This window comes from Talpa europaea, assembly GCF_964194135.1.
Source record: "Talpa europaea genome assembly, chromosome: 4".
Classification (NCBI taxonomy): Eukaryota; Metazoa; Chordata; class Mammalia; order Eulipotyphla; family Talpidae; genus Talpa; species Talpa europaea.
In genome coordinates this window covers 79,520,455-79,546,679 of record NC_140070.1, presented here as the reverse complement: position 1 = coordinate 79,546,679, position 26,225 = coordinate 79,520,455, and the positions used below count along the sequence as shown (strand labels likewise).

General features: G+C 35.7%; 1 protein-coding gene across 7 annotated transcripts in view; it reads right to left on the bottom strand.

The window, feature by feature from the left end:
* CADM2 (cell adhesion molecule 2) overlaps positions 1-26,225 on the bottom strand; it is a gene marked incomplete at both ends in the record, with an annotated part of 963,012 nt that overhangs the window by 72,566 nt on the left and 864,221 nt on the right. For all 7 annotated transcript variants that reach the window (XM_084232482.1, XM_084232484.1, XM_084232486.1 and 4 more), the window contains one exon: positions 10,574-10,752. In XM_084232482.1, the coding sequence (XP_084088608.1) occupies positions 10,574-10,752 (179 nt within the window). The remainder of the gene's footprint in view (positions 1-10,573; positions 10,753-26,225) is intronic.

The following is a 26,225-nucleotide window of genomic DNA, read 5'->3' as shown; positions in this document are numbered from 1 at the left end:
ACATACTAGTGGAAGCCTCCTCAAGTCCTATGGTAACCTCATCTGCTCCGTAAAGAGGAACCTTTTAAAAATTAGATTTGAATGAATCTCTTTTCAGCCCTCTGATAGCTTCCACTGGTTTCACATACTAAATGGAATCCTTACACAATAATAAAAAAAAGCTGTTCTTGAAAATGAAAATTACTGCAATTTTAAACTGTAGGCGGTAACCAACAGTCCTATGTAATTACAAGTAAATTTTATGAATAAAACCAGTCTGTTATTTGAAAAAAAGTACACATTTTTTTCTTTTAAAATATTCCTTTACATTCTGAGCTGACAAAAACAAAGTGAAATATAAAGTAGGAAAAAAATGTCTTTGAAGTGGAGGATTTTGTATTATTTAGTACCACCTACTTTAATACTGTGAGTTCTTTTCTAAAAGTTCCATAAAAAAACTAAATCAGATGATTTTGTTATGTTCTTTAAGTTCTGAGACGATGTAAGTTTCCTATGGGAGAATATTACTATAGTCCATTAAAAGAAAAACTTAAACCAAATGTAAATACACAAGGGGAAGTGAGAGATACTGGAATAAACAGTACGAGGTACTAGAACAACTAAGGAATCTGGATTTTGGGATTTTACATGTAGGTTCTGTGATAAAATAGCTGACAGATATTTTGCATGAATTTTAACCTGAATTTATCTCTGCATCCTCATCTAAAAAATGGAGAGATTAGAATTGGTTATTTACATTTTTTTCTTTTTAATCACATTTTTTCCTTTTAGCTCACATTTGATCTTTTAAAATTAAAACACCTTTTCTCAAGAAACTTGTATGTGCAAGTCTTCAGGTATATCAAGTTCCTAAAGGTATTGGCTCAGGTCCCAAAATGCAATGCCATAAGTTCATATGATGCCTCACATTGTAAATCACATAATTCTCTCAATGTAAGATATATCAGGTATACTTTAAAAAATAATGATAGGGCCTCCCCGGTGGCGCAGCGGGTTGAGGGCCACGCTGTGAAGCTGTCTGCAGCCTCTCCAGCACAGGTTCGATTCCTGGTCGTGCAGGGAGATGCCCATATAGTGCGACAGACCTCTCCTGTCTCATCCACTGCTCCTCTCAGCAGTATTTTCAGTCGTCTGCCTGTTCTGCTCCCTTCTCTGTCTTTGCTGAATCCTCTCAACCCCCACAGTTCTGGCCTGTACCCCAGTTCTTGTATAAATCAATAAAGCTTAAAAAAAAGAATAATTCTCTTATAAAAAATAAATAAAAAATAATGGTAATGTGAACGTGAATGTGTTAGAAAAGAAGTGTTAATGTCTATGGACCTTTTAGAAGCAGAAATAACTCCTACCATCAAGCCACCCATGCCTAAACATATATGTTTAAGATTAAAATCTCTCTTAAACTTTCTTTGCTTGATCTTATCCCAATATTCACTGTTCATTGTATTAGTGTCCTCAATTCATACCAGGTCATACGTTTATATTCCTACATAGATTTCTCACCATGGAACTTAGGAAAAAAATATCTCTCAATATTATTTTTGACCTGTCTTCTTATCCTGGATTGTTTCACTTATACGAGAAAAAACAAAGAAAAGGTTAGTTGAGGACAGACCATGAAAGCTGACACTAGATCTGAGAAATCATCGGGGAGTAGGAGGAGGGAAAAGTAAAAATAGGAGGGGGAAGACACAATGGACAATGACTAAGGCTACCAGAAGGGGGATGTGGTGGGTGGGGAAAATGGGGGCCTCCTGGAGGATTATTGGTGCTTCGGTTGTGGGTATGGTGAAATACATTTTCAGAGGTGCAAACCTATACCTCTAAGACATATAATATGAGGTAAGTCAACATTACCTCAATAAATGTAACAAACAAATAACAGCAGAGAGACTTTATATTGCAGTCACTCTTCCCTTTCTTGGGTCGCTCTGCTCTGTAATGCTCTGAACAATAAATTGCAGTTTTCCTTACTCCTTATTATTATTATTATTATTATTATTATTTTTAAATAGCAGTGGGTTTTAGAAATCTGGTAGTCTTGGTGTATGTATATTGATAGATCCACTTTGATGCATTCATAGATGATAAATCCTAATAAAAACTAATAATAATGTTAAGCGGCATTATGAAGAAACTTATTGAGCTGTATTTTTAATATCCCTATTACTTCTATGCATGTGGGTATGGGTTTGTATTCATTGATATGGATGCATATATGTATTCATATATATACATATTTTATTACAGCTTTTTCCTGCTGAAAGAGACAAAAATATAAAATCATTTAAGAAAGATTGATTGTTCTTTAGAAGGTACTGTTATATGAGCTAGAGATACAAAGACAAGACACATAAGACCCCTGTTTTCAATATATTTATAGATACAGCATATTTTGCAGGGCTTGGTTAATCAGGGTAATAGGGATTTGGATTTTATGCTTGTGATAAACAGCATTTAGAGAAATTTAATGGGGAAAGACATGAAGAAATATGCATTTAAAGCATTTATATATTGCATTGGTGTGCAAAATAAATAGCAAAGGTGTCCACATGAAAGCAGGGAGCTCATTAGACAACTTCTGTCTAGGCTAGACAGGATGGTGGAGAGAAGTAGGCATGCTATGAGCATGATTTGGAAATAGCTCGGACAGAATTTACTGATGAATTGGATGGAAGGGTAGAGAAGAAGCAAGAATAATTTTTCCATTCTGGAACAAGCACTTCATATGTTGTTACAATGTTCAGAAAAATTAGATTGTAAAAAGTTACAAAGCAAGTTTCTTGTAAAACCTTTCTCCCCTAGTTAGGCCTGCCTGTTTCAAAAATGAGAAATTCAAAAACTTTACCCCACACTGCCTATTGCTTGACTCTTTATTGAAAGCCTAGTAATGAACATGTGCTTGTGTAGACGAGCTTGTACAATCTACATTTTTATACAGGTACCACCAAGTGTGTGCTATTTCCATATGTTAAAAAAAAAAAGCCGAAAATGCCCAAGTGTTTTGGCTTCTATGCTTCCACCCTGTTTGTTTATTATAACTGATAGAAAATATATATGTAAGAAAGAAAATATATATGTAAGATAAGAAAATATATATGTAAGATAAGAAAATATATTTAAAATGTCAAAATTGTGGACTGGCAGACTCTTTCTAGTCGGTGATCTATCTAGGTACACAGAAACATTTACTTCAGAGAGGTATGTCTGAACAGAATTTTTACTTTGAAAGGTGAAACCATTATCCATCCACTTCATGCTCATCTTAAAACAAAGAGATGACATTAAGCTTAAGCTCTGTGTTTAATATGCCTGCACAGATACACTTTTTAAAATACTTTAGAATGAAAATAGTGCTCCTGTCTCCACTATTTGATCCCATTTTCCTTCTGCAGAGTTCAACAGCATATTCATCCTGTCAGAGCTTTGCCTTTCCACAGGCATCACAGTTTTCCCTGCTTATTCATGTCCAGAAATTATATGTTTTAGCTCAGCAATTAAAGGAGATACTGTTTTAAGAATCCCCCAACTGGTTTACTTTCTGGAAACTTTCACCCAGAGATGAGAGCAGCGGCCATTGGGCTCTTCCATTAGCGCAATGTTTGTTGCTCCATATGGATATCTTTTCTATCCTTTTCTTCCTACGCTGTATATTTTTTCCATCTAGGCTTCTAAAGAAAGCTTCTCCAAAGAAAAAATGCTCATTATGAGTACACAGAATTAATTTACCAACTGGTAAGGAGGTTTCCATGTGAGGGAACAGATTTTAGCTGAATCCCTTTTTAATGTTTGCTAGGCTGTACATCTGTCCATAATTATAATTCAGGATTCCCTTTCCAGCTCCCTACCCATATGAACACAAAGAATCATTCTCTTAGTTCCATTCTGATCTGTATCTCCTTGTCTACCAGTAAAACTAAGAAGAAAAATTCAGGTAGCCAACAGCTCAATGTTTCTAAATGTTTCAATGCTGAATAACTGTGATAGTAAGCATACATGTGACTGCCAACTTTTTAGTCTAACTGCATGTTTGCTATGAAGCAAAAAAGTACTTTTTTCTCCAATTTAATGTGATGAAAGTCTTCACTAGCTTTCAAATCATTCATCATCATGATATAAATATGTGACATGTATATTGTAAGATTGGAATATGTGCATATAATTTATATATTTTTAGTTCCATATTGTTTTTGAAAAAAATTAGGATATTATGCAATTCTTGTCTGCTTCATAATGCTACATTCTTCTATACACACAGTACTTACTCTGTTAAATTTAGGACAAGATACTAATAATCCTACAGCAACTGAATTTATACTTTGCACAATTATTAAATATTTGAAAGAGATGAAAGATGACTTTGAAATGATTGTTAGTGAAGAAAGGCTAACCTACCTGACTCAATTTGTCTCTCTCCCATGATAAGCAAATCGACTGAAATGTAGAATCAATACCTAGGATCGAAAGTGACCCTGCATTCACCTATAGTCTCAGAATGAGGCAAACATCTAACTGAGCAACAAGGCTTGGACGTTTGGCTTGATGCAAGAGTCTGTATTATCTCTGTGTACAAGTTTCTGTCTCTGGATATTTTTGATGTTTACTATTGAAAATAAAGGCAGAGTGAAATGAAAGTAGATTTTGGACCTATTCTTAAAAGCTAGAAAGGCATATTTAATAGCTTACTACATTTCACTAGACCAAAACACACAGACATTTTAGCAATAATAGTCTCTATGATTATTAAAATTAAAAAATTGAAGCTTTCTTTTTATAATGGTTCTTACTACTTAACAATAAAATGTTTTGGATCCTATTCTGTGTCTATGGCACATTAGAGGTAGGCTATCTTGGAAACACAAAAAAGCAGTATCAAACCTTTCATCAGCATTCATTTCAATAGATGTATGAACAAATAAACTATAACTTTCAAGTTATTTTTCTGGAATATCAAGTCAGCTGATTGATATTGCAAACATATAAACAAATACTTTTATCATACTTTACATTCTATTATGATAATACTAGTTAAGGAGAATTTTATTTCTTTATATAGTCTTAAAGATGAAAATTGCTAGAAAAGCAAAATATAGAAGAGTGAAAATGTGGAAAGGTACATAGTAGACAATTTCACTGAAAATAAGAATAGCAAAAGTAGATCATGAAGTAGTAATGAATTATTATAACAATTTATTCATACAAATAGAAAGAAAATATCATAAATGAATAAGTTAGAATATTGGCAAAATAATTGACTAAAACAAGGAAACATTCTACTAAGTAGGACAAAATATTTCCATACCATATATTCACAAGGGACTGATAACCAAGATCTAAAAATAACTCATACAACTCAATAAAAAGAAAACAAACAACCCAATCAAAAAATGGGCAGAAAAGCTACGCAGGCACTTCTCCAGAGAAGACATCCAGATGGCCAACAGGCACATGAAAAAATGCTCATCATTACTTATTGTCAGGGGAATGCAAATCAAAATGTAATAATGAAATACCACCTCACACCTGTGAGAATGACACATATCGGAAAGGCCAAAAACAATGAGTTGGTGAGGCTGTGGAGAAAAAGGAGAGCTCTATAAAGACCTTAGAACTCTGACTGTAGAACTGACACTACAGAGATGAAAGGGAGAGAAAAAAGCAAGAGAGCACCACGTAGAGTGGGTGTTTTGGAGAAGGGCATGCTGTGGTAACAACACCTAAGGAAGAGATTCTATACCCCTAAACCATTTACAGCATTGAAAGCCAAGATTGATTCAATTAAAAAAAAAAAATCCTGGAAAGGTAATTATGGTAATAGAAAAAGTAAATTTGAAGAGATGGGGAATATCATGAACAACTTTCTGGGATAGTGTATCTAATTGTTATGATTATCTGAATCATCCCTGAGTTAGGTTCTGGGTGAAGTGGGTTCTCCAGTGAAGCTCTAATCAGACTTCCTGTTACTCTTTTCTATAATCTAGACCTGTCATAGTGCAACTACTGGTAGCAGATGCCACTTCACTCCTACTTTCAGTATTGTATTCCTTCCCAAATTTTAATGAAGGCTCTGATGCTGGAGATACTAAACAGTTCTAGCATTTCATCTCTGTCCATTTTCCATTTGTATTTTGAAGAGTGTTATGAATTTCTCCAGCAGGAATGTAAGGCCACGTAAAAGGCATTGGGAAGAAGTTGTAGGATTTAGGTGATATTGATACTATTGTTTCTTCACCATTCTTTTTCAAAATTTCCTAGGTAATTTATGTTTCTGATACTTTCAGAAGGACATTTTTTTAAAAAAAAATTTTTAAATTTATTTATTTATTCAAGCACTGGGTACAGTCAGAAGTGCGGGAGGGTGGGAGAATTCACCAGAGCCAGAGCAGGGAACAGAGCAGGAAGACTGATGAAATACACTGCTTAGGGGAGCAGCGGGTGGCAGGAGAGGTCTGCACCCCATGTGGGACCCTTGGCGGCGGCCGGGGATGGAACCAGCACTGCAGAGGCTGCGGGCAGCTTCACAGCCCAGTGCTCAACTCTTGCGCCACCAGAGGAGGCCCCAGAATGACATTTTTTAAATAACAACTTGAGTTTCTTCCAACCACAGAGTAAAGTAAAAGTAACCTTACATTATTCATAATTCTCTACAGCTATTTCTTGTGAGATAAATAGGTATGCATTGTTTTACTGGAAGATGAAAATTTGAGTAGTCTTTGCTTGGCAAGAAAACATTTTATTCAAGCCTTTGAACTTGACTTTGCATTTGAGAAAAAGGGTGATTAGAACTTTTATACTGCCTCCCTATATTAATAATTTGCTATATGTTGAATTTGTAGGGATCATATCTATTGCTTAGGTAGCAAGAATTAATAATGTATTTTAATAAAGGTAACCTAATTTATACTTCAGGTACCATTCAGGAAAGACTACTGTGAGTAAGTTACATGTAACTCTTGGGTAAGTTTTATACCAGAGCATTGGACTGAGATTGCCCTTGGTGTCATAAAGCTCTGAGTAATATTTTAATAATAATCTGATTTATTCCATACCTCTGTACCTGGTATTGTGCCAGCTATATCCATTAGGATGTACACCAATTGTTTATGAATAATTCAGGAGTATTTTTATTCTATTTTCAAATTCTAGACACCTGGATCACAGTCTTCCAGACTCTAACCATCTATATCATTGTACGTTCATCTTCTTATACCTCTTTTTCTATTTTGTAATTATTTGAACATTTAACTTATTTCCATGTTAAACTATAAACTTCTTGAGTGCTATTCACCTTTGTTCCAATAGTGCTTTGCACTCAGTTGATGAGTATTAAATAGTGAAGGGATTTTTTTTAAAGATTTATTTATTTGTACAAGAACTGGGGTGCAGGCCAGATGCGTGGGAGGGTGAGAGGATTCACCAGAGACAGAGCAGGGAGCAGAACAGGCAGATGACAGAAAACACTGGTGAGGGGAGCAGCGGGCAAGACAGGAGAGGATACCGTGCCATGTGGGAATCTCCCTGGCTGGCCGGGAATCTAACCTGATCTGCAGAGGCTGCAGATAGCTTCATAGCACTGCTTTCAACCCACTGCGCCACCGGAGAGGCCCTGAAGGGATATTTTCTTATTGATCCTAGTTTTTCAAACAGTAAAATCAGCAGAGGAACTGCTTAGCTGAAGTAATAAGCCATTCTAAATAAGTTAATAACATACCGATGAAATCATGAGAATGACTTCAAAATTTTTATACAGAAGCAAACAACAAACAAAAAATTACTTTGCTCACAAGCTAAGGATAACTATGGCTGCCAATTTAACATTAATGTTTGCATTGCTGAATATGTTAATGAAAAATGCTACTTTCTTAATGGAACCTCTGCAGTGAAAGTGTTTCATAAATATAATGTTTTATCCTACAGGCATTTGTATACTAAATTTTGTTAAGTCTTTCACTGCAGGTGAGTTTTAGGCAGGCAGTTTCAAATTGCAATCTCTAGTTGTAATGCTGAAATTTGCAAAGGTGTAATTAGGAGAAGAGGAAGACCCTCCAGTGTCCATAACACAAAATGTCATTCTGTTAACAATTAAATGTGATAACATTTAAATTATGCAGGCCTAGTGACACCCAAAGAATAAAATCTAACCATTAGGATGGCATCTAGATAGCAGATGATTTCACAGGAAAGTATGCAGACCTCCATCAAGTTAAGAATCAATACAACCTAGGCAACTGTGGCAGTCAAAGACAACAGTCTCAGCTCATGAAAGGAGCTTCTCTGTTAGCACTATATTAAATTATCACAGCTAATGTAAAATCAACCTTGGTGTAAAAGATAAAAGGGTAAAGTTCTCACAAATGATCACTTATCACTCCATTCCAAAATGCATACAGCATTCATTATAGATCGAAATGCCACTCAAATTTCATCATTTAGTAGGGTTTTGAAACAGGCAAACCATTAACAGAAGAGAGTAGCTTTTTATATTTATACAACCAGTGACTAATGAAACATTATGCCCTGTGTGCAAAGGGGGAAAAAAAAAACCAAACTTTATTTTGTAATGAACCCAATTGAAGCCCTTTTTAAACACAGAGTAATATGGTTTCACTGTTTCATCGAACCTCTCATTACGTGTGTCAATAATCCTAGGTAAACTACTGTTGAACTTCACAGCATTTATCTAGCAGCATGAATAGCATTAATCTATGGGGTGCCTTTGATGAATTGTAGTTCAAAAAGCAAAGCCAAAAATGACTTCTTACAAAGTGCTTAGAGACGTATTTATTAGAAACATGTCAACTGCCAACTACCTAAATGTAGCTTGGCTATTTAGGAAATCATGTTGTTGGCTAGCTTGCAAACACTGGGAAAACACATGAATTTTCCCCTCTTGAATTACTTAAAAAAATGAATGACATACTTTTTCTCTAAGTATATTATTTTTTCTGTCACTTCCCTTATAATTCTCTACATTTTTATGTCATATTGCTTTTGATACAATGTCACACACTATATAAACGCCCCCTGGTTCCTTGAAACTGAATGTGAGAATATCACTTAGAAAGTAAAGGGAATCAGACTTCACTTCACTTACGTGACTGCAGGATCTAAACGTTCAGGTCAGCATGAACTGAAAGCTACTCCAGGATTGTACTCTAAGGATCTAACTTATCTTCTTGACAAGGCATGGTTACAATATTCCTTTGGCAGTAAGCCTGGCCTGGGGTGTCTACAGGGCTTTACCACATTTAATTCTGATTTATCAGTCTACTCTGATTAGACTGATCTTTCCACAAAGTTGAAATTTGCACAATTCATGAGATGCTAGAAATCAATCTCTCAACTCCACTATCTTCAGGAAGTTTATATGTGAACTGTCTATTCACTGTGAGACTTCATTTTCTTCAATAACAAAGTAGTAATAAGAATTGAAATACTGTATGCATTAAAGCAAGTTGAATATAGTAAAGTCTATGTGACTTAATATATCACCTTTTCTTCAATTTTGGCCTGCATCATAATGAAATAAATACCTTGGAAGAAAACACTAAGAGGATTAACTCATTCCCTAAAATTAAATCTCTTTACAGAAAATTGGATTTTGTCCCTTAAACTTTTTTTTTTTTTGGAATGATATAGAACTAACCTGTGCTCCTTATGGCATTTTAGTTAGATTCATGAGAGAGGTATCACATGATCATACTCTTTCCATGAATTTTAAAATCCATTGGCTTTAAGATAGCATTGTGTTTTACACAATACTCAGAATATTGTGATAGTGTATAGAACGTGATACTAGTCTTAGAAAAGTTTATCCTGGTGAAATATATGAGAAGAAATACAATATTTCTCTTGGAGATTCACAGTGCACTCTGAAATGGAAAATTAACTCTTAACTGTCCTGTCCAATTTTGTGCATCATGGCATTTGTCAGTCTCATCAAAGTGCATCTCCATCTATTCATATGTTAAAGCTACTTTTGTAAAGACCTATTGTGGTTTTGAGTAGTTAGGAAAAACAAATTCTCTTTAGTTGTGGGTAAAGACATTTCCTTTTGCCATTTTCTTATATTTACTAAAATTGTAAAACTAGGATAGAGGAGAAAAAATATGTGTTTCAAATTAAGGTTCATAATAAATCAGTGTGGTTATCATGAATAATGTACAGCTTTCTGTGCTACATCTTTAAAAAGTTATAGGATTATAATGTATATTTTTATGATAATACACCAAAATTAACTTAATGATTGTGATTTATAACTAAAGCATTTTTTGTAAAATTTAAAGAAAACCACTAATGTCATTTACCAATAAAAGTTGTACAACATATTTGCAGTAAAGAAAACATTTTTCAAAAATAACTTATTTTTATTATATGTTGCAATTTTATTTTATTAATTTAACTGGAATATATTAATTATGGATCTTGGTGATATCTAAACTTATGAGAAGTTCTTCTGAAAGAAAAAGAGAACCTGGTGAATTTTGGTCTAAAGATTTGAAAGATTTTAATAAATATAAACAGTTTTTTAGGTCATTCTTCCCTTCGTGTATAATGATGATAAAAATGTACTCACCGTGTACAATGAGAACATACTCTGCACTGCTTTGGCCAATGGTGTTTGTGGCTTCGCATCGATAAGTACCATTATCCGTTTTATTCAGGAAAAGAATGTTTAGCTCCCTACCACTCACAACCATTCGATCAGGATCTGGTAATTCTCCGCCATCCTTTGTCCACAAAACAGGTTCTGGCCTATTGGATTTAAACATACATATAGATAGGTAAAGAAGAAAGATCGTATATTCTGTGACTTAAGTAAATCAAGCAATTAATAAATATTTTAGGCTGATTTTGCCCATAATCATGTGTTAACCTCTATAAAGTACCAAAAGAACCATCACACACTCACTGAGAATATATGGAGGTAGGGCAAATGTAATTTAATTTTATTGTTTAACTGAATAGACACAAAAAGACTAATCTGTTGAGTTATAGCAATCACTAAATCACTAATCACTAATGGCCTGGGTCATGTGACCCTGATTATCCTGCTAATGGTCCATATTTTCTACTATCTGGATATCTGCCCTTCACTATTAGAACAACCTTTCTCAGAGGTATTTGGAATTAAACTTTAGCAGTTGAGGCTTCCACTGTGGCACAGCTTTACCTAAAACCACTAGAACTCACCTTCACTATAACTCTCAAGTTATTTTTCTCCCCAGTTTTATTGACATGTAATTAACATAAAATAATGCTGTAATATTTTATGGTGTATAGCATAATGTTGATATATATTATAATGATATATATATCATATATCATAATATATATATCATAATTTTGATATATATATTTAAATGATTACCATCATAAGTTTGGTTAACATCCATTATCTTCCACTGTTACAATTTTTTCTTGTTATGAGAACTTTTAAGATCTAATCTTTTAGTAATTTTCAAATATAGAATACAGATTTGTTAACTATAGTCACTACATTGTACATTACATCCCCATATTTAACCAAGAAAAATGACAAAAAGGCACCTAATTTAGAAAGAAAAAAAATAAGACTGTCTTTATTTTGCAGATGACATTATATTAAATAAAACTTAAAGAATTAAAAAGAAAACAAAGTGTGAGAACTAATGAGCCAATTCTATAAAGCTGCAAGATAAAAAAAATCAACTATAAAAATCAGTTGTATTTTTATACAACAACAACAAGCTATCAGAAATAGAAACTCTGGAAACAAACCCATTTATAATTGTATCAATAGGAATAAAATATACAGGAAAAAAAATTTAACCAAAGACATGGTAGATGTATGCACTGAAAACTATAAGATATCACTGAAAGAAATTGAAGAGGTCACATATAAATGGAAAGATAATCTGTGCATGTGGATTGGAAGAACTAATATTATTATAATATTCATTGTACTCAAAGCAATATATAGATACAAAGCAATCTCTACCAAATTCCAATGGCATTTTTCACAGAAATAGGAAAAGCAATCCTGCAACTTACATGGAACCACAAAGACCCTAAACAGCTAAACAATCTTTTGCATATCATCCGGGAATGGTAAACCTAAACTATCATGTCACACCTGTTAGGATATTAAAAAGGCTCCTCAAAAAATTAGTAATAGAACTATCATTGGTTCAGTAATTCCACTCCTGGATACCTATAACAAAGTTACTATCTCATAAGTTTATCTGTCCCCCCATGGGCATTAAAACATAATTTACAATATTTAAGACATATACTATCTCAGTGTCCATTGATAGATGAATGGCTTAAAAAAAAGTCTCACATACAGCAGGAATTTAGAAAACCTAAATAAGAGATCAGGAAAAAGACTAATCATACAAAGTAAAAATCAAACTCAACAAGCAACTATAAACCAGAGACACACTAAGGGAGGATGGGAGGGAGGGAGGGGTGGCGGGGAGAGGAAGGACTAGAGTCAAAATAAGGAGGGGTGCAATTGTATGGGAAATATAACCAAAATGAAAATGCATACATTGTGCAAAGATGAAAAAAGACGTAAGAATTATATAAAATAACATATTTAAATAAAAAAAAAATTCTCACATACAGACACCACCACGAAGGAACATTATTTGACCATAAAAAAGAACAAAATACTGTCATTTGAAGCAACATAGTTGACACTTGAGGGCCGTGTGTTAAATAAAACAAGTCAAAGGGAAAAAGACAAATACTATATGGTATAATTAATATATGAAATCTAATCACAATACACCCCCCCAAAAAAAAATAAAAGTCTGAACTGAATTCATGGGAACAGACAGTTCTCTTTTAATCAAAACTTAGAACTCCAATTCCAAAACTGACCTTTAGGGAAAAAGGATAAGTAAATCATTAATGTCTGTCTTCTGTCTTTGGATATCAATCTTTTATAATTATTAATGAAAGGAAATGTTTTTAGTAATATCGGTAATCACATGCTGATAATGGTATTTATCTTATGTTTTCTACAATCCTCACAGGAACATTTTGATTGCTATAATTTTTAAAAATTGAATACACATTAGAATACAGAAGATTAGCAATGTGCTCATGCCTGGGTTTGACTCTATAGTTAATATTTCAGCTAATACCTCTCACTTTCTAACACAATGGATCAATTCTCTAGTTCTTCTATGTCAAAATGTTCTAATTCAAACATGTTATCATACCATTGGAAATAATTTTCTAAAAAGCTTTATTCATTTAATTTTATGAAAATGGAGTGTTTTCCTATAAATACAAATGAAAACTTAGACCATTATAATGAAAACATATGACTATGGTAGCTCTGTTAAGATGAAGATATCTTTTCTGACAAAATTTTATAAAATAGAGATAAAAGTTTTGAACCAAATAATAATAAATATTGGAAACAGCATCAAAGCAATATTATGAAATAATATTATGAATCACTTAATTTAATTAGTAAAAATACTTGAAGAAAGCCAAGATGAGAGAAAGATTTTATTAAGACTATATCCATGAATCTTCTCAAAGAGCATTCTATTAAGATAATGAAAAATCTAGTAACACAAAAAAGGGTAAATACAAAAAAAATCCAATTATATAGAGAATTCAATCTCAAAGGATCTTTACTAAAAGCTAAACCACTGATATTTCTCAACTTGCTTCACATACCCCAAATATGTTATTTTTTTGTTAATTTTACTAATTCTGATTTTAAAACTGATACTCTGGATAATCTTGTTCTATGCACATCATTAACATAATTTGAAGAGCAAAGCTATAAAATAAAATATAACTTGCTACACACATACCTGAAATAGCAGAAGTTGTATCCTTTCTACAAATCACATCAGGCTCTATTAAAGTAGCACTTATATTAACGATAATTTGATTTTTAAAAGACACATCCTTAAAATACCACTATATATAAATGCTTTATTATATTGAGACAATATATTTTTAATGTATAAGTTGAAATTTTTAGACACATATAGATATCATTATAAGCCTGTACCACACATTTCCATATACTCAAAATTACATGCCCAACTGTCATAATTTTTCTGTCCTTATGTTCAGTCACATTTTAAAACATATGACTCTGTGAATATGTAATTAGGTTTTGGTATAAATTTTTTTATTGTGTATATAGAAATGAAGTTAAAATAATATTCAAACTGTCAGTTTGTACTCAAACATTTTTTTTTTCTAAAAAATATTTCCTTTTTAAAGGAAATATTGAAAGAAAAAACCTGTGAATATATGGATAACAGGAGATTGTAGTAGCATATATCACTGGTGACACTAACATTGCAGGATTCTTGATCCTACTCTCGATGGTAAACTTTCAAGGTAGCAAAGAGTTTGTTAGTATCATAAGATGCAATTTTAATGAAATGGAGGTTAGAGTTTATGCATCAATTATAAATAGCCTATACATATTCCAATTAGTGCTTAAAATGTTCAAGTTTCTTAATATCACCATAAAAATATTAAGTGGTTTAGCAAATCTTGATACAATTTGTGTTTCATCTTAATAAAGAGGGCCCCTAGGCTTTCTCTAATTGGAACCCAGGAATGATTGAGTTTCTTGTTGCAAATGAATAACACTCTTCCCTGCTGTTCAGGCAACCAAAGGAGATCATTTAAAAAGTGGCTGTAGTCTACAATTTCCATGTGATAAGGCTGAAAAAAAAAATAGAAGCTACAGGAGTAACAGGACAGGGACACAGCATCAGACATGAGATAACACTAGTACTCTACAGCGAGAACATTAATATAGTCAATCTAGAGGATTCTGGCTTGAAAAGTTCAAATAAGAGTTTGGAAATCTTCATAAGATGAAATTTGAGCTATTCTTTTGCCTACCAAATATGTAGGGTAAAAAGAGGTTTGATTTTCCTATGCACTAAGGACATTTTGCAGCAGTTTCTTCCTAGGGTGAAAGAAAAGAACAAGAGGATAAAAATGAAATAAAGAAACCAAATAGGCTAGTGTATATATAACCTCTTGTATTATAATGTCTTGATGAAGTTGTTTTTTTTTATCTTAATATATTTTTTAAAATTTTCTGTTATTCAGTGTTTTGCTTTATACATAGCTAATAAGAGATTCTCAGATATTTTTAACAACTCCTTATTTATAGTGTTGGAAGGAATTATCAAAGCTCTTTCAGACCACCATTCTTTAATATCGTGCATCAGACACAATCCTGATAACTCATTCCCACTGAAACTAGTAAGTCATTGGGACATTTTTCTGTAAAATTTTGCAACTGTAACAGTTCTGCTAATTCTCCCAACTGTGTATGGGACCATCCACTCATTAGACTTTAATGAGACTAGAACCTTACCTTCTAGACCCTAAGCCTCAACCTCTCTTCTTCTCTTGCTTCATTAATAATGAAAAAAAAAGGACCTTAACGTCTAGCTCTCAAGCCCTCACCCTTTCTTCCTCTTTTGCTTCATTAATGAAAAAAAAAAAAAAAAAACAACAACTAGAGAGTTCATTTATGGAAAATTAATTCCTACACTACAGGTCTCCTTGCACAAATGGACAGCAGTGAAAGTTGTTCCAAACTTTGGAATGGATACATTCTCTAGTATCTTCCTTTCCTAAATGACTGTATCTACTTTGGTTTCTTTAGGGTCTTTTCCTTTATAAGCACAATACATGTTCAGTGCTAATACTAAAATAAATCATATGAAAATGAAACTTATCTTTCCTAGATGAAAGAAAAAAAAAGTCACTGTAATGGGATTCAAGTAAACATCTTGTTCTAACTCAAAGAAAATATAAACATCTATATTTGTTTTCATATAAGACAAAGAGGAAATTTACATTTAATGATTTGGTGTCTCGAGTACTTATGTGGCATCTCAAGATGACTACTGCCTTGAAATTAGTTAAGAAATTCTACAGGTGGTATAAGTGATTCAAGTTTTTACACCAGGGAGGTATTTTTTTTTAAGATTTATTTATTTTTTATTTATTTATACAAGCACTGGGTACAGTCAGAAGCACGGGAGGGTGAGAGAATTCACCAGAGCCAGAGCGGGGAGCAGAACAGGCAGAAGGACCGAAGTACACTGCTGAGGGGAGCAGCGGGCGGCAGGAGAGGTCTGCGCGCCATGTGGGACCCTCCTTCGGTGGTGGCTTGGGAGCAGCTGGGGATCAAACCGACGCTGCAGAGGCTGCGGGCAGCTTCCCAACCCAGCGCTCAACCGCTGCGCAGCGGGGAGGTCCCCAGGGAGATTTTTTAAGCCAAATTTCCCTCCATCTCTTATGATATTTTAACTCTAAAGTCAAATAAGGTGGTAGGAGTTATACAAACATCTTGAATCTTTTTTTTGCTTTAAGCCAAGACTTCTGAGTCAAGAAATTATGCAAAGAGACTACATAAAACTCTGTGCCTATGCTATCAAATTTTTAGGGAAATGGAGGTCAAGAAATTAAGTGCAAATTTATTCAGGTGGGCCTAAAATTGAGTTCCAGTAGAAAATTTATGTTTATTGGGTTCAAGGAAGACGTATTCTATACGAATATTTGGCTTGGCAGATCCTCATTGGATACACTGAGATCACAATGATAAAAGATAGCTCAAACATGGCTATTGATGAGAAGAATAAGAAAAACAAGAAAAGAAAAATATTGGAAGCTTTCTCTTTTTAAAAAGCATATCTATGGGGCAAGTTCAAATAGTAGACTTCCTTAAAGCTGTGGCAATTGTTGAAAATAAAATTTAGGAATGATTATCTGTCAGAGGAGAAGGATATTATTGTTAAGCAGGATGAAATAGAAAGGAATTACTTGTGGGGCTATTTATTATTTCAAATTTAAAAATATACAAAGAGCAATTTTGCTACTGAGGACCAAAGGAGAAGTTGCTGAACATACATTGGAAATAATATTTCATATGTTTTCAAAGTCATATTCTTAATTATTATAAAAATATTGATCAATACTTTTGGAGAGTACATAAAGCTGTGATTTTTTTCCATTATATTAAATTTCTGTCCATTTTAATTGTAATTGAATTTGTTTTCCTTTTATTCCTGATATTGATTTTATACTTTCATTGTGCAGTTCTTAAAGCATCAAATAACTTTTACTATTAGTCAAGTTAACTTTGAGTATTTCACTTATCACAATTGAGAGTCATTTTAAAACATAATCAATGAAACATTTATTTTTCTGCCTTTGTAAGATAGAATAAGAAAAAGCAAAACTTTAGACACATTTATAGTAGTCTACAATGAATATCAATGGGTTTAATTATCAGAAAATGTTAAACTCTTACACTTTTGTCTTGAGACAGATAAGAGATCAATGAGCATTTTTATTGATTTTAAAAATACATATATATATATTTGATCAGATAATTTATAAGTGTCCACGATTATCATCAAGCAATTATTTACATAAACAAATCTGTGCAAGTATTTTAACCAGGAATCATCAGAGATATAAGGGTATTAAATATGTACTCAATGTCAATGTAATAATGTATTTTAGTAGTTTGTATGACATATGTTATCAACTAACTAAAACACTTGGTAGGACATAGTAAATGGCATAAATGAATTAAAAAGCACCATCAACATCTGTCATACCTATATTAAGAACATTGCAACAGGCTTTATGAATACATAATTCTTGATTAATATCTTTATTTATGGTAGGACCTCGATTGATAAAAATGGAAGATGTCAGCGTAAGATGAGTCAGACCCTGTCGGGGCCCAGACCTGAGGCCCAGACCTGAACATCTGGGTTCTTGCCTGAAGCAGGTACTGAATGTTAGCTCCAGGGAAGGTTTCAAGTTTCCTATTGTGACGACTGAACCTTTCCCCCTGCTTGCTACTGTGGCTTGTTTGCATTGGTGGTCTCTCCTTGCTAGAGATAAGGAGAGACCTCCTCCTCTGAACCCTATATAACATTGTACACATTCCTGAATAAATGAGACTGGCGATGATCCTGGCTTTGTCTCCACTCCTCGCGTACCCCTGTTCCATACCAAGCCCCTGCTTCCTCCCCCGGGTACCCCGTTGATCTGCCCGGCTGGCCCGGACATTTGGCGCCCAACGTGGTGCCCGGGTACGAGGAAGAACTTACAGAGGGAGAAGACGCCCGAAAAGGAAGCTAGCTAGCTCAGGAGGAAGCCTTATCGACGTGGGACCCTGCCGCGTCGTGGATAAGGTAAGCTCAGGTACAGCGTCTGAATCATGGGACAGAAAATAAGCCAGCATGAGATATATGTGAAGCAATTAAAAGTGACACTTAGGACGCGAGGAGTCAGGGTCACAAAAAAGGATCTACTCCACTTTTTTGATTTTGTTCAAGACCTGTGTCCTTGGTTCCCTCGAGAGGGCACAATAAATCAAAAAAGATGGAAAAGGGTGGGGGAAACAGAACAACTGCTTAGAAGTGCTTCTCCCAGCACTGCAGGGGCCCCATCCCCCAATGATCGCTGTGAGGACTTAATTCCGTTTCACAGTGATGTGGAGGATGATCCATCCAAAAAAGAACGAAAAGAACCTTTAGGAAAAAATGAAAGGGCCTCTCCCGACCAGCCCAAAATAGAAAAGAAAAACAGAATTTATCCCTCTCTGAGCAAGTTTACTTCTGTAGCTACAAACCCTCCTTGCTCATCTGAAGAAGAGGGCGGAGTTTTTCCACTGCTTAACTCCAAAAGCGAAATCAAAGTTGCTTCGCAACCTCCCCCCAGTATCGCAAAAGGGGAGGATCCTGAGGCGGGCGAAGTAAATTGGAGCAACCTGGAGGAGGACGCTGCACGTTACAATCCCCACTCTCCTCCTTATTACACGGCCGCTGTTGCCTCTGCGCCCTCACAACTCACTGACCCTAATCTCGACCTTAAAAAACAAAATCGCCCACCTTGAGGAGCGCATGCGCCTACAGGCCCGTTATCATAAACTTTCCCTTCAACTTCAACAGATTCAGTTAACTTCTTCATCCAACTCAGATCCCGCTCCGCCATTATGGGGGAGGGGTGACGCCGAGACCACCTTAAAGCCGCCTTCACGGGGCGGAGTTGACGCAGACACCATTTTAACTCCTCCCCCAGCTCCCGCTGCTTTGTCTGCTTTCCCGCCTCCCAAAAAGCCCTTTTCCGCGGCTTCTGTCTTTCCTGTTATTGAAGCTCCAGATGTTCAAGGCCACCTCCGCCGCTATCACCAGCCACATAATTTTCAACATTTAAAGGAATTGAAAACCGCTGTTACCCAATATGGTGCTAGTGCCCCTTTCACTCTCACAATTCTTGATTCTATTGCAGAAGGGTGGCTCACTCCCCTAGATTGGCAAACTTCAGTAAAGGCTGTCCTTGACGGCGGAGATCATTTACTTTGGAAGACTAAATTTCAGGATCTCTGTACGGCCCTAACCAAGTTCTGATCTGGGGAAGGGGATCAGTATGTTTCTCTTCACAGACTCATGATGCGGCCCGATGGTTGCCTGAAGGGCTTGTCAGATTTGTTACAGATTTGTTACAGCATGGTGACCGCTTCCTGGCTCATCCTCTATGCTGAGGTGTTACTTTTCTCTTGGGCCTTTGCCGGCTTCAAGGATCCAGGCAAGATTGTGTCTTTGACTCAACATCTTCATGGTAAACCTTGTGAGTACTGGTGGGGCTATTTCTCTACCGCTCCTAATGGGTATGTCTCTTACATTACTTGCCCTGGCCACATCGCATATTTGGTCACTGTTACAGGCTCCAGCCGTAAGTCCCGCTATAAATGCCTCCGGACAGCTATAGGTGGCCCCTCACATGGAGGGCAGTGGACCTGCACTTCCTTTGCTGAGTCAGTACACTCCTCGTGTTACTGTTATAGAGCAACCCTGGGGTGGGGGTGGAGTCCACAAAGCCTATATGGAATTAGCTTTGGGACATCCTTTTCCCCCTAACATTACAAGACCTTTTCTCAATGCACGGCCAATAATAATAAGACTTATTATACTGCTGTTCTTATCAGGACATCCCCTGCAAATCAGCTATAGGCCTCTACCTTGCTGACCACCTGTGGTGCCAACAAAAAGGTGGGTGACACAGTGTGCTGGGCAACTACTGCCCCCGTACATGTCACCGATGGAAGAGGTCCTCAAGACAAAGCCAGAGATCACTTTGTCAGTACAGTCTCAAAACAGCTTGCACCGCGCCTTCCCCCTGCGCTTAGCTACCATCCACCTGCCCTTCCTGCTGAAAGACAAAAGTTGGGCATTGACTACAATACTTTTAATATCCTCAACTCTTCGTTCAATTTACTTAATTTAACAAATTCCTCACTGGCCAATAATTGTTGGCTATGTTTACAAATGGGTTTCCCTGTGCCTTTGGCCTTTCCAACAACCAATTCCTCACTTGCACCATACCGTAATTGCTCCTTCACGGTTCCCATTTTGGTTCAGCCTATCCAGTTTTTTGATACGCCGGGCGCAGTGGCGCGCGCCTGTAATCCCAGGCTACATGGGAGGCTGAGGCAGGAGGATCGCTTGATCGGCAGTTCTGGGCCACAGTGCGCTGTGTCCGCACACGTGTGTCCGCACGTTCACCTCCTCAGACGTGGTGACCCCTCCGGGGTCGGGGGTACCACACCAGGCAGCCTGCGTAAAGCGGCTGGCCCAGGTCGGTACCGTTGGGAGCACAGAGAAAGGCTCCTCAGGCGTTCTGGAAATAAATCACATCCATTGCCGACTAATTGGACTGGTCAATGTGTGTTGGGGTTCCTTCTACCTGACATAGACGTTGTTCCTAAAAGTGAGCCCATGCCCATTCCAACGGTTGACCATTTTTTTCAGTAAAAGTAAGAGAGCAGTACACCTGATTCCCTTATTTACAGGCCTGGGTATAACTGCCGCCATGGCCTCAGGGACAGCTGGATTAGGCATATCTCTCTCACAATATACTAAACTGTCTCAACAACTTATTAATAATGTTCATGCTCTTTCCAGTACTATTCAGGATCTTCAGGATCAGGTTGACTCCTTAGCTGAGGTAGTCCTTCAAAACCGACGGGGCCTTGATTTGCTAATAGCGGAAAAGGGGGGTATTTGCTTGTTCCTGCAGGAGAAATGCTGTTTCTATGCCAACAAATCAGGAATTGTCCGCAATAAAATCCGACAGTTATAAGATGACCTGGAAAGAAGACGCCAGGAGCTAGCTGAAAATCCACTCTGGACTGGTCTCAATGGACTCCTACCCTACCTTCTTCCCCTCAAGGGTCCCCTATTAACCCTTTTGATATTGGTTGTCATGGGTCCTTACATTTTTAACAGGATAATCTCTTTTGTAAGACAACAGATTCAGGCCCTTCAGGCAAAACCCATTCAGGTACATTACCATAAGTTAGAAATACAAGATAAGGGAGACTCTTACTCAGACTTAGCTCAGTCTGAAGAAATAAGACTCCCTTCCCCTGTGCGATGGACTGGTCAGCCAGTGACAGGTAAGATCGGGGGCAGACTCAAAATGGCTTGAGTGCTAAATCGCCACACGTCTGTGACTCCTGACGACCTAAGACAGGCGCAGTCCCCGAGGGGTTTTTGTCTTTTTGCTCTCTCATTAGAAATAATAGAAAAGGAGGATCTGTCGGGGCCCAGACCTGAGGCCCAGACCTGAACATCCGGGTTCTTGCCTGAAGCAGGTACTGAATGTTAGCTCCAGGGAAGGTTTCAAGTTTCCTATTGTGATGACTGAACCTTTCCCCCTGCTTGCTACTGTGGCTTGTTTGCATTGGTGGTCTCTCCTTGCTAGAGATAACAAGAGACCTCCTCCTCTGAACCCTATATAACATTGTACACATTCCTGAATAAATGAGACTGGCGATGATCCTAGCTTTGTCTCCACTCCTCGCGTACCCCTGTTCCATACCAAGCCCCTGCTTCCTCCCCCGGGTACCCCGTTGATCTGCCCGGCTGGCCCGGACAAGACCCTGGTAGGAGACTTGTTCTCCGTAGGTCATATTTTTGTTTTCTGTTTGTTTTTTGTTTTGTTTTATTTATTTATTTATTTATTCATTCATTCATTCATTCATTCATTTATACAAGCACTGGGTACAGTCAGAAGTGCAGGAGGGTGAAAGGATTCACCAGAGCCAGAGCGGGGAACAGAACAGGCAGACCGATGAAATACACTGCTGAGGGGAGCAGCGGGCGGCAGGAGAGGTCTGCGCACCATGTGGGACCCTCGCCGGCGGCTGGGGATCGAATGGGCACTGCAGAGGCTGCAGGCAGCTTTGCAACCCAGCACTCAACCACTGTGCCACCAGGGGAGGCCCCGTAGGTCTTATTTTTGAATGAATGCATTTAAAAATGGTGAAAATCTTGAATAGAATAGAGTTAATAGGTATTGCTATTGACTAAGAGAAAAAATTAAGGACTGAACATGCTCATAAGGTGCTTAGTCTAATAAAAAATTTATAAAACAAAATTCTGAACAAGACAAAGAATTATTTTAGTATTAGATCAGAAGACTAGTGATGTCATTCATATATAAGAGAGAATGAAATACAGTAGGGAACATTCTGATCATAAAGAACAATAATAAAAACAAAGGAATAAGAAACTTTGGAGTACAGATGTGGGGGAAAGCACACTACCCCCAAAACTTGAACATTTGAAATAGGTAACAAAGTGCTTAGAATGCCAATATAAAGAATCTAGACAATTTTCAACAAATGTAAATACTGTGTAAAACTTTGAAGAAATGTGTGTTCCTGATCACAATTTCTTTAAACCAATGTTAAAATATCTAAAAAAGGAAATTCAATAAAGAAACCATATATAGAGTTCTAAAGAGAGAAAATAAGGTGATACATGGAGTTGGAATTACAAAAAAGGAGAAAACACAAAATAACAGAAAATCTTTTAGATAACAGAAAAGCTCTTGGGCAAGTAAACATGATTTTTAGAACTAGAAAATATATGGTGTTAAGGAAGACAGAGGAGAAATTCTCTTTAGTCCAATCTGTATCACAGGAAAAAAATCTTACTCCTAAGTAAGAAAAAAATAACAATTTAAAACCACCAGACTCACAAACAACTAACCAAAACATAAACAAGGTTAAAAACAAATTAAGACAGAGCAAAAAGAGTAAGTGAATATTTCTATTTGCGACATGATACATTCCAGTACTTAAGCAAACTCAAGAAACATATCTCTATCCAGCAACTAAGAAATGAGAAATCAGAAATCAGAGCATAGGGCAGGACTGGAAACTTTTACAGAGCTCAGAGTCAAACTGATATCCAAACTCAAGAAAAAAGAAAGAGAAAAAGAACAGATTACCAAACATCTTGGAGTACTGAGAAATGTAAGACTATAATGCCTAAGAAGTCTGACAAAATTCAAAAGGGTATAATGTCAAAGGGACAAGAACCCTTTGAATCTCTTTAAAAATTCATTGGCCAAAACATTTACCTATAACACATCCAGTACCTTTACCTTTCAGTTCTTTGATTCTCTCACATCCAATCACTACTTCTTAGCCCCATCTCAGCCAAGATGGCACAATAAATGTCATAATTTTGTTACCCTAAAGATCTCACTTTTTCCAATCACCTTTTCCATCTACTCTGCTTAATGTTCTATTTATATGTCATTAAATTTTCCAGTCCTAGCTAACGAACCCACAATTTTACCATTATTCTTCATTCCCCTACTAACTTTACTTCTTTCTTTAACTGGTTTTACAATACAACTAATGTACATTTTTCTTTTCTGTATCCAATGCTTGTCTGCTCAATGTTTTGTTTTAATGAACCAAACTTTTCCAACTTCTCTATGTAATTATGAGAGCATAAAAACATGCTAAAGAGAAATGAGAGAGCAAATATTCTAGTTTAGGTACTATTCTTAAAGTCCTCATACAAGTATGGATGTAAAGAGCAATCAGAAGGCAATATTAAAGTCAAAGTAATTTTATCACTGTGTCTGAGTATTTCACGTTTTAAAAAGTTTTTGATTCTGATCCATGTTATGATAATTGCTATTAAACTTCATAATTATATTTATACATTTCTACCTTCCTTAACTATTTAACATAATATTTTAAATATATATTTTTGCAAAATCTACATTTTGATACAGCTGGTATCATCATTTGTTAAGTTGGCTCTATCTTAACCTTCCAAGTATTTTGAACTGCTATAGTACAGAAAATGAAGAGAACAAAGGAGAGGCTTGAAGAAATTGCCCTCATCAGGATCTCCCTGGTGGTGCAAGGGGTTAAGACACAACCTATGAAACTGTCTGCAGCTACTGCAGCATGAATTCAATCCCCTGCAGCAGGAGTTCAATCCCCCGCCAGGGAGCTACCCACATGGCACAGAAGACCTCTCCTGACTCACCTACTGCTCCCCTCAGTAGTGTATATTTCAGTTGATCTGCCTGTTTTGTTTCCCACTCTGTCTCTGGTGAATCTTCTCACTGCCCACACCTCTGGCCTGTACCCCAGTTTTTGTATGCATAAATAAATAAATCTTTACACAAAAAGAAATTGCCCTCATCAAGGAAATTCTTTAACAACTTTAATTTTAAATACGAAATTTCCCATTGCATTTCTAGCCTGTTGTGATTGTGTGTATTTATTTGTTCGATAAGAATGTCTTTGGATAGCTGTGTGTATGGAAGAGAGATTAAGACATTTCCTTACATTTTTCCTCATTGGCTTTCATTCCTTAGGGCATTTAGTGATTTACTCAATCTATTTCTTTGTCCTCATCATTATTATGGCTTAGTCCTTTCACAGCATAGATATATTTCCCATACCTACACAATCTTCAAATGAAGAGCAGTTAATCCTTTTTTTTTTCCTTTTTGCTATCTGCAGTTTGCGAATCCGTTAATTCCTATTGAAAGTTTCAACAGTGAAAACCCTGACTCAAATATCATGTTAAGTACTTCTGTCTGATGGAGTCAAAGGAGTTCAATACAGTAATAAATGAAGTCAGTTTGAAATGGGAAATTCAAGTTTATTTATTCCATTAAGTTGCAAGTTGAAACTCTAATTCTCAATTTGTCTACTCATAAAGTCCTGAAACCAACTATTACACTAGTATAATGTCTCATTACATTAAGGTTTAGATTGGATATGACAATAACATGAACATTAATATTAACATTTATATTAATATTAATATTAACTTCATCATTACATTTAAAACCTCAATAGCATATGAGAAACAGACTTCTTCTATCCTGACTAATCTGAGTATATGCTATAGGATTCTGATTTTTTTAATTCAGTTTTTGCCTCAAGTTTGAAAATTTATAGTTGAAATAGAAAATAACCTATATGCAAGAAGTGCTTTTTAGAAAACTTGAAAATAATGGCATTTTTTAAAGTGCCTGTGAAATCCTGGACCACTTTTAATGATAAATAGTGTTCATTGATGATTATTTTAATACTTTCAAGAAACAAAGCAGTCATACTACCATCTATATAATTCCAGTCAATTTATAGCATAGCAAATAAAAGATTATCCCTAGAAAAGATAAGATTGCTATGATCCTTAAGGAGTGACAGATATTAACACTGAGAGAAAAATGTTCCAAATTGTGACAAATGCTTAAGCTAATCTCTCAAGGACTTTGTGCTAAAGCAAAACAAATACTCATGCCTTATCTATATTTAACAATTCTATTCTTTGGTAAACACAGAATATTAATTTCTGGTTAAAAGAGCAATAATTCTTGAGTAAATATGCATTCCCTCAACCAAGCAATAACAAATCCCTCTGGTTTGTACATTAAGCTTAAAGTCTCTTGATATATTTAAAAATTATTACCCTTAAGAAATTATTTTTCAACCTATTTGAAAATTAGTAGCTCCATAAAACATCCTTTCATAAAGCTAGATAGGAACATTTTCATTTTTTAAAAATCAATAACTTATGAGTCTGAGTTTCTGAGAATCTGCCAATTTATCAACCTGTGTACATTATAAGGACAATTTGATACCATATAAAATGTATCTGCAAGCATCTTAATCAGTCAGATGCCTGAAAACCATAAAGTTCAAGGGCATGTTACAATGATGTGGTCCCATTTTCCATATAAGAGTTACTTTACAATCCATTACTTCCACTATGATAAAATAGTGCTAATTAACCTTATAAGATCTAATACTTATGTTAAATAATGTGTCATCATTATAGAATCACTTCGGCTTCATGATTTGTTTCTTTTCTCATATTAAAACC